This window comes from Belonocnema kinseyi, chromosome 6 (genome assembly GCF_010883055.1).
Source record: "Belonocnema kinseyi isolate 2016_QV_RU_SX_M_011 chromosome 6, B_treatae_v1, whole genome shotgun sequence".
In the NCBI taxonomy this organism is placed as follows: Eukaryota; Metazoa; Arthropoda; class Insecta; order Hymenoptera; family Cynipidae; genus Belonocnema; species Belonocnema kinseyi.
This window is the reverse complement of record NC_046662.1, coordinates 13111528-13121910: the sequence shown is the minus strand read 5'-3', so window position 1 is coordinate 13121910 and position 10383 is coordinate 13111528. Positions and strand designations below refer to the sequence as shown.

The window sequence follows — 10383 nt, the reverse complement described above, 5'->3', positions numbered from 1 at the left end:
TTTATTGATTAGAACAAAAAGTACATTATTAATTTTATAGTAATCAGCTATAAAATTAATAATGTACTTTTTGCTCTAATCAATAAAATAATGTTGGTGGGTTTTCGTAAACGTCCCAGTAATTATCGGTTTACCTTATTTCCTATAATATATATTTTTTTTCACAAGAGTTAATTTATTTTTCTTTATTTTTTATTGAAATTCATATCTCCATGTTATGCTTTTGTTTAAAACATTACTTTTTATTTTTAATAACGTATAAATAAAAACGTATAATTATAAATTAATATCCCAATAACTTTAATTGTTATAATTTGTCTTGTTTTATTTAAATTTTTTAATTAATTAATTTGTTTTTCTACATAGCGTAGAAATTTTGAACCCGAAAATATAGATTTTAAAGAAAAAAGTTAATTCTCAATCTAATACTTCAATTTTCTAAAAACTCTGGAATTTTAAAACAAAAGACTAATTTTATACCAAAAAAGATGAATTCTCATTAAAAAATAGAATAGTTTATATTTAAACTAAAAAGGTTTGAATTATAAATTAAAAACAGTCGAGTTAATTTAAAAAAATTAATTTTCACCCACATAGTTCGACTTGTGAGGAAAGAAGATCAAATTTCTACCAAAAATATGAATTTTCAGCAAAAAAAAATTCATTTTCAACTAAATACACTAATTTTCCTACCAAATTCTGGAATTTTTGAGCAAAAAAAAAGAGTTTTATAAAAGAAAGTTCTAAACATGTTTTAAAATTATTCCAATTTTTCCTATTTTTCAAATTCAGTCAAATTGAAGAAATTTCCTGAAAAATCATTTTCAATTTTTCTTAAAAATGTTTTTTATTCTTCTGAAGCCTTTTAAAATTCTTAAAAAGCTTATAAATTTTTTGTTCGAAATCTGCTAAAATCTACATTTAGTTTTTAAATTAGGTCGTGTGATATTTGCATCGAAATTTTTGTACGAATATACGGATTTTGTCGGTACACGTAGAAACTTTGTTTAAATTATTTGAAATAATTTCAAATTTTTAATTTTTTCAAATTAATTTATAATTATTGATTTTGAATGAAAAATCAGATATTTCTAAATATTAAGTAATTGTTCTGTTTTTAATTGAAAAACTTCAAATTTAATGTTTTAAAAATGGAATATTTTAGACTGAAATAATATTTTTAATTTAATAAAAGCCATTAATTTCCAAATGAAACAGTTTAATTTTTAACGTTAAAATCTGGAAATTCGAAAATTGTGAACAGATTCCGAATCGTCTTAAAAAAATCAATTATTATTTACTTTTTAAATCTTAAAGTACAGTTCAATTTTAAGAATCAATAATTAATTCATATTCACATTTCATCAATTAAAAATGATTTTTTTTTAAATAAAAAATCTTTGATTTTAAACGCTTCTAAATTTTAATTCCTCAAAGTCTTTAAAACTGAATTTTTAAATTGTTTAAATTAATATGTATCTACGCTTGAAATTTAAAAATATAAATTAAAAATTTTTTAAAGTGAAAGATTTTCGAATTAAGCATTATAAACTGAATGATGTCATAATTGAAAAAGATCACAAGTTAACTAATCATTTCAAAAACAATTTAAACCAAAGAAAGTTGGATAAATTTTTGGTCGTTTTAATCAAAAAAATTCTCGATCACTTCTCGATTTGTAAACATTTTTCGCAGTCAATTAAATTTGAACTCAAAGATAAAAATGTTTTAATTTGAAGTAAAAAAAAACTGTGCTGCAACTCATTTTAAGTAACTGAAAATTTGTCATTTTTTTGTAGAAATTTATCCTCTTAGTTAAAAATTCGTCTTTTTGCTTGAAAATTAAATTACTATAGTTAAATAGTTGAAAAATCATAACTTTGGAAATATAAACACGTATAAATATTTCAGATGAAAATATATCTGTTTTGTTAAACATTATTTAGTTCAACTAAAAATGGAACTACATAAGTTTTGTTTAACAATATATATTTTATAGTTGAAAATGCATTTATTTTGTTGAAAATTTGTCTTTTTGGTAGAAACTAATCTTCTTGGTTGAAAATTGATATTTTTTACATTAAAATTCATCTATTTCGTGCAAAACCTTTTTTTTAGTTGAAAAGTAATCTCTTTAATTCAATATTAATGTTTTAAACTAAAAATTTAAGTATTCGATTTTTTGTATGAACATGATCTTTTTTAATTGAAAATTTGTCTTTTTTGGTAGAAATTAATTCCGCTAAAAGGTTGAAAATTTCATTAAAAATTAGAATATTTAGTTCAAAATTCATGTATTTTGTCTCAACTTATTTTTGTTTTGTAGGAAATCAATCTTTTTCGTTGAAATTTTATTTCTTTGGTTGAAAATGAGCTTTTTTATTATTAAAATTTTTTTTTTTCACTAAAAATGTAAGTATTCCATTTTTCGTAAAACTTTTGGTTTATTAGAAATTTTTGTAATCCTGTAACTTGAAATTAAACTATTCTATTTTAGTTAAAAATTTGTCTTATTTTCTTGGAAATGTCTTTTTTCTTGATTGAAAATTAACTATTTTAACTGAAAATGTGATAATAAAATGTTAAATTAATAAATCTTACATTTTTGCCAGTTCTATTATGCTCACAAATATGACATTCTAATTTCTAAATTTCAAATTACCTAATCTGCAATGAGGAAAAGCGACAAGAAACAATGCTTTCGAGATTTTCGTAACACACCTATTTCTTTTTTGAGAAAGATTCACTCAATATTTCCGAAATATTTATTTAAATAATATTATCCCATAATTATTTTCCATATACTTATTTTCTATAATGAATTTTCTATAATCCATGATATCTTTTGCAATCTAAATGAAAAATCCGAGTAATTAACCCCTCAGTTTTCACAAAATTGGATTTAAAAAAATTGGTTACTTACCATTGGTGTGAGGGCAGAAGGATCCCGTCTCAGAGATTTTGCAACAACCGGGTAAAATCGACCAGTCAAGGTAGTCATCCAACCACGAGGAAGCTGGTTTTGCGATATAACTTCTGTTTGGTTGTTGCGAAGCGACAAAAATTTGGGTAGTCACGGAATCCTGATTACAATACTGCCCACTGCACACCAAATTTTGCGCTCTTGTATCGGAATAATTCAAGCCGCCCTTCACGACAAAGTACATTGGTGGTCCGATCGACAAGTAGCTGTTCAGATACTGATAAAAAAACAACCGTTATCAATATGAAAAGTGAGATACTTATTGATTTCAAATCGTAGATTTCAAATTATTTATGTCTTACGGTCCAATCGTAAATCGACAAAATAAATATGAGTCAAAAAACATGTTCTTCGAAACTCAGATATTTATTTAATAGTTTTAAGAAAATTAATTAAAATTTAGTCATTTTTTGAAGTCTCATTTTCTCATTCTTCATGTATTTCTAAAACTGTCAATTTCTGTTCGTCCGTCCTAACCTACGCCAATTTTGTTTTCTCGTACGATTTTTAAAAAATGTAGTTGTAATCGATTGAAGTCTCGAAAAAATTTTTTGAGACTTCCAAAAATGACTAAATTTTAATTAATTTTCTTAAAACTATTGACCGAAATGTTCCTCTTTTTTTTTGACTGAAAATTGATCTGTTTGACTATTTAAACTATCATCAACTCAGGTTTAAGAACCTTTGAAAAAGGTACGCATGTGTACTGAAACGTCAGGAAGTTTTGAAAGGAGTTTTTTCTATTAAATAAATATCTGAGTTTCGAAGAACATGTTTTTTTGACTCATATTTATTTTTTGATTCACGATTGGACCGTAAGACATAAAGAATTTGAAATCTACGATTTGAAATCAATAAATATCAACGGTCGAAGAAAGGATTGATTTGTTTCATCAAATCATTTTACAAGTGAGATACTTATCAGGACGGAGCGAAGGACAGTTTTTTTTTTCTTTAAATTCAAATGCGGTCAGAATGTTACAGTTTGGCGAATTCTAAAAGTCAGTATTTACAAATATAATTATTCTCCAAAAGATTAAATAGGCATTAAAGAAATTAAGCTAAATAAAAAGGCGAAAATCGTATTTCTACTTCACTAAATGATATTTTTTCATTGGTAATGAGTTTTTTATTCATGGAAAGATTTTCAAAAGTTATAACTTGCACCTATAATTATCCGTCGAAACCTACCAGAGTGGCCGTTTTAATCGACATTTCCCGGTCCGCAAGCATTTTTCACAGCCAATAAAATTTAAAAAATAGAACACTAAAGTTAAACAAATTTCCATTTGAGGTAATAAGAACTGAGCTGCAAATGAAAGCACTCAAAGTAGAACTGTTAAATTTTGAATTTTTAAAAAAGAAATTTAAAAGTTTTTAATTAAAAAACTTTGTATTCAAATGCTCAATAATTTATGCGTATCAGATTAAAGGTACTAATATTTTTCAATATAAAAAAAAAATAAATCCCCGTTATCATTTTCAATGGTCTAAATTAAAAAATCAATCAATGAACTTTAAAATTTTCAAACTTATACAATTTTAAGCTAGAAACATTAAATATTGAAAAATCTTAACTGAACACTTCTTAAATTAAAAAAATCTATTATTTTCTTTGTAATAGTTTAAACATCCTTGGAAAGCTTCAAAGTTTTATTTCAAAATCTTGAGAAATCTAGAAGTTGTTTTAAATTTAAAATTATTTTGGAAATTTTTTCAGAACTTCTAAATATCTGTCAAAATTATTTGAATTTTTTTTACAATTTTCAGAAAATCCTGCAAATTTTAGAAAAGTTCTTTACAATTTGGATATATAAATAACAATTGAAAATTTATTATTTATAGGCGAAATTTGAGTAATTTTAAGAGATATGTAGATATGTTTTGAATTGTGAAAGGCTTCAAAAGAATAAAAATAGTTTTCTTAAAATCTTCTAGAATTTTTTTTGAAAATTTGGTTTAAATCTTTGAAAATTTTTAAAAATATTCTCTTAAAATAATTTTTTAAAATGAGAAATTATTTTAAGAGAATATGTTTAAAAAAATTCAAAGATTTAAACCAAATTTTCAAAACAGATTCTAGAAGATTTTAAGAAAACATTTAAGAATCTTTTTTGAAAATTTGGTTTAAATCTTTGAAAATTTTTTAAAATATTCTCTTAAAATAATTTTTCAAAATGAGAAATTATTTTAAGAGAATATTTTTAAAAAATTCTAAAGATTTAACCCAAATTTTCAAAAAAGATTCTAGATGATTTTAAGAAAACTTTCTAAAATTTTCATGATAATTTTGTATCTTTTTAAAACTCCTAAATATTTCTTAAAATTACTTTAACTTTTTCTACAAATGTTCATATGTAAATTATACATCAAAATTGTAAAATTCCACTTACAAATGAAGCATTTTTCAAATACAACAATTAAAATTGTAACGTTCAATGAAGTTATTTTTAAGTTGAAAATAGTATGTAAACTTTCAGTCACACGTTGACATTTGTTTAATGACTAAGACTTTCAAATTGAAACCGTTTAAGTTTTAACGTTAAAATCTGAAAATTCTTAAATTTTGAACTGATTTAAAATCGTTTTTGTTCACTTTTTATTACTTAAAGTACAGATAATTTTAAACAAAATTTATTTATTTATTAAATAAAAATGTTTTTATCCAATATTTTCAACATCAAAGGTTTTTATTTTTTATTTGTTCAAGTCTTTAAGAAAGTATTTAAAAGTTCTTTAATTAAAAATGTAAGCTTAAAAATAAAAATTTTGAATGGAAAATTTTTAAAGTAAAATAATTTTGAATTACGCATTGTAAGCAAAATAATAGCATAATTGAAAAACAGAACAATTCAACTAATTATTTAAAAACTGTTGAAATCAAACGTAGACAGATTTTTCTTTTACAAATTTGTAAAATTCCCGGTCAATAAAAAAAATTCACTGTCATTTTCTGGTATCAAAAAATTCCTGGTTTTCCCGGTTTCTCGGTCCAGCGGCCACCCTGACCTACGCAGCCATACAAAAATTCTTATACAGCGTAAATTGTCATTAAATTTAAATAAATTATATAAAAACGTGATTTTCGACTATTCAGAGCTGCTTTTTCGAAATATTTTAGTTTAATACCATTAAAAGTTTTTTTCCGAATTATTGTACATTTAATGGAAATGTAATATAAATTTTTCTTTCGGTAAAAACAAAAAACCTTACATCCAGGAAATCACGAATGATTTTAATGGGTTTTGTATTAATTTCAATTCTTTGGCACCATACGAACAATTTCAGACCAAACAAAAAATAATCGATCGGGCCCTTTTAGAAAAAAAATCTATTTAGCTGTTTAATTTTTATTGAAAAAATATTGGACATTTCAATCCATATCTTTATTGTAGGTCTGTAATTAGAATCAATACATTTATAAAATTGTGTTAAGTAAAAAATGATACTTTCAATAGTATTTAATACATTTGAAATCAAATAATAAATTTAAGAATTTAATATTTAATCTAAAATTTAGAGAGAAATTAGCAATTCATAAGTTAATAAAATTGAATAAAAAATAATAGTCTCATTTTTAAGCTTCAAATTTCGAAAATTTAAATTATTCTAAAAAAGGCATTAAAAAATAAAGTTATAAATGATATTTTCGGTAAATTTTTTGTTATTAAAAATTGATTCAACAATTTTTATTTTGAAATATTTATTATTTCAAGTTCAACTGCTTAGGAAATCCAAGTATAAAAAATTATAGTATGTAACGTTGAACTTGAGTAAAGTTTTTCACCATTTTCGATATTACTAGTACTCGAAAAATTGTTCAAATTTTTAAAAAATTTATCGGGTTTTGTAAAGATACCACATTATTATATTTTGATTAAATTTCAAAGAAATTAATTACAAGAATGAAGGGATTTCAAAGAATTTTACAGATTTGAAGAAGATAAAAGATTCCAAAAAATTTTAATAGATTTTCGTAAATTTCAAAGGATCTAAAAGATTTTAGGATATTTTAAAACATTCCAAGGAATTTTCAAGAGCTTTTGAAAACTTCAAGGGGTTTCAAAGAATTCAAATTATTGGAAATATTGAGATATGAAAAATTTCGAAGAATATTATCAGATTTCATGTAATTGTACGGGATTTTATAATATTTTAATGAAATTTCAAAAAAATGATTTATCAGAATGGAGGGATTTAAAATAATTTTAAAGGTTTGAAGATATTTTCAATATTTCAAGGTATTTTAGAACATTAAAAAATGTCCAAGGAATTTCTGTAGATTTCCGAAAATTTCAAAGAATTAAAAATTTTTTACGGTATTTAAAAAAATTCCAAGGAATTTTCGAGACCTTTAAAAATTTTGTTAAAGGATTTCAGAAGGTTTCAAAAGATTTTAATTATTTCAGGGTATTTTAAAGGATTCCAACGAAGTTTTAAGCATAAAAAATTTCAAGGAATTTCAAGGAATATACTCAAATTTCATGCAATTTCAAATAATTAAAAAGAATTTCAGTTTTGAAAAGATTTTCGAATTTTTTCAAAATATTTAAAAAAATTTTATGATATTTTCAAAGATTTCATGGAATTTCAATAGACTGCAAGAAATTTAAAATGGTTTTAAAGATTTTAGGGTATTTTAAAAGATTCCAAGGAAGAGATTAAGAAAATTTCAAGGGATTTTATAATATTTTAATGAAATTTATAAAAATTTGATCAAAGTATTTCAAAGATTTGAAGAGATTTAAAAATATTTCAAGGGTATTTTCGACGATTTAAAAAAATTTAGGGTATTTAAAAAAATATCCAATAAAAACACAAAGCTATTTCCAAATTTTTGAAATTACTACTACTACCTATAAAATCATTTAAACATTAAAATTTTGTCAAGTTTATCAGGACTCCAAGGAAGTTTTAAGAGATAACAAATTTCATTGAGGGATTTCAAAGTATTTCAAAGATTTGAAGAGATTTTTAATTATTTCTCGGGCATTTCCAAAGATTTTAGGGTATTTAAAAAAATATCGACAAAAAAACAAAAGTTTTTTCACCATTCTTGAAATTACTACTGCCCATAAACTCATTAAATCATTTTAATTTTTTTAAGTTTATCAGGCTTTGTACTATATTCTAAATACACCCTTTAGAATTATTAATCTACTTTATTTCGTACACAAATAACGAAAAAATCGCTATTCTTCTTTATTTTTTTGTTTGATCACGGATGCGTGAACAGAAGATGTATTTTTTTTAAACTTGTAAATGTTCGCTGAAAATCTGGTTACTAAACTACAACTATCGAACCCTCCTCCAAATTTGAAGAAAAAAATTTTCTCTGCCGTAATACTTTTAAAATGATATGGTTTTAATCCTTACTTGGAAGTATTTCAGTACAAAGCTGTCCTCAGGCATCGAGAGTTCTTGATCCAGTCCGATTTCGATGTGAGGCACGACAGCAACACTGGCGCAAAGCCATCCGAAAAAAATAACCATCACACTAGCACGCACCCATTTTTTCATCAGAAGAGGGACATAAGCTACCTTGAAAATTTTGTACAAGAGTCCGTCAACCACTTCCTCGCCGTTGTCTTTCTTCGAGCCCCGGATAAAGCAACATACGTCCAATCTGTTATTCTACAAATTCAGAACAGAAAATTTATTTTAAAAATTCCCTGGCCAATTTTTTATTTTCCCTAACCAGTAATATTGAAAGACCTGCATTTCAATCTTTTATAGGTGCAATAAAACAATAAAATTTCAGAATACAATTTGAAAATTCTAATTTATATACTTCAACCAAAAAAATATGACCATACAAAGAATTTTCAATCCAAAAGGATCAATTTTTAATAAATTAGTACCATTGTTTGCCAAACGAGTTTAATTTTCAACAAAAAAGATCAAACTTCAACCAAACTTCATATTTTTTAACCAAATGGTGAAAATTCCAATCTGTAATGATAAATTTGCAACAAAAAATTTGAATTTCTAATAAAAAAGGATACATTTTCAACCAAATTGTCGACATTTGAACCAAAAGAGACGATTTTTCAGCAAAAGTTGAATTTTCAACAAAATAATTAGATTTTCAACCAAAGTAGATGAATTATAAATCAAAAATATAATAATAGTTGACTTTTGAATTAGAAAGAATTATCTTTCAACTAAAAATGAGGAAATTTTTTACAAAAATATTAATTTTCAGTCCAAAAGGATGAATTTTCAATGAAACAGTTCAATTTTTTGAAACGAAAATATGAATTTATACACTATACTATGAATTTTCAACAAAAAAGTTTATTTTGAAACCAAAACTTACAATTTTTAAGAATTTCCAATCTGTACGGATACATTTTCAACAAAATAATTAAACTTTCAACGAAATAGTCGAATTTGGAACCAAACGGAATGATTTTTCAGCAAAAGTTGACTTTTCCACAAAATAATTAGATTTTCCCCCTAAAGTAGATGAATTTTAAACGAAAAATATAATAATTGTTGATTTTTGAATTAGAAAGAATTATTTTTGAACTAAAAAAAGAGGACTTTTTGACAAAAATATTAATTTTCAGTCCAAAAGAACGAATTTTCAATGAAACAGTTCAATTTTTTGAAACGAAAATATGAATTTATACACCATACTATGAATTTTCAACAAAAAAGTTTATTTTCAAAACCAAAACTTATAATTTTTAAGAATTTCCAATCTGTACGGATACATTTTCAACAAACTAATTAAATTTTCAACAAAATAATTAAATTTTCAACGAAATAATTAAATATTCAACGAAATAGTCGAATTTGGAACCAAAAGGGACGATTTTGCAGCAAAAGTTGAATTTTCAACAAAATAATTAGATTTTCAACCAAAGTAGATGAATTCTAAATCAAAAATATAATAATAGTTGACTTTTGAATAAGAAAGAATTAGCTTTCAACTAAAAATGAGGAAGTTTTTTACAAAATTATTAATTTTCAGTCCAAAAGGACGAACTTTCAATGAAACAGTTCAATTATTTGAAAAGAAAATTTGAATTTTTACACCACACAATGAATTATCAACAAAAAAGTTAAATTTGAAACCAAAATTTATAATTTTTACGAATTTCCAATCTGTAAGGATAAATTTTTAACAAAATAATTAAATTTTCAACGAAATAGTCGAATTTGGAACCAAAAGGGACGATTTTGCAGCAAAAGTTGAATTTTCAACAAAATAATTCGATTTTCAACCAAAGTAGATGAATTCTAAATCAAAAATATAATAATAGTTGACTTTTGAATTAGAAAGAATTATATTTCAACTAAAAATGAGGAATTTTTTTACAAAATTATTAATTTTCAGTCCAAAAGGACGAACTTTCAATGAAACAGTTCAATTATTTGAAAAGAAAATTTGA

The 10383-nt window shown here is 23.7% G+C and overlaps 1 protein-coding gene across 1 annotated transcript in view; it reads right to left on the bottom strand.

Moving 5' to 3' along the window:
* Positions 1 to 10383, bottom strand: part of LOC117175268 (NPC intracellular cholesterol transporter 1) — a 91937-nt gene that overhangs the window by 13287 nt on the left and 68267 nt on the right. Inside the window, exons 12-14 of the mRNA XM_033364976.1 lie at positions 8360 to 8617; positions 2924 to 3200; positions 135 to 142 (exon numbers count right to left, since the gene is read on the bottom strand). Of these exons, the coding sequence (XP_033220867.1) occupies positions 135 to 142; positions 2924 to 3200; positions 8360 to 8617 (543 nt within the window). The remainder of the gene's footprint in view (positions 1 to 134; positions 143 to 2923; positions 3201 to 8359; positions 8618 to 10383) is intronic.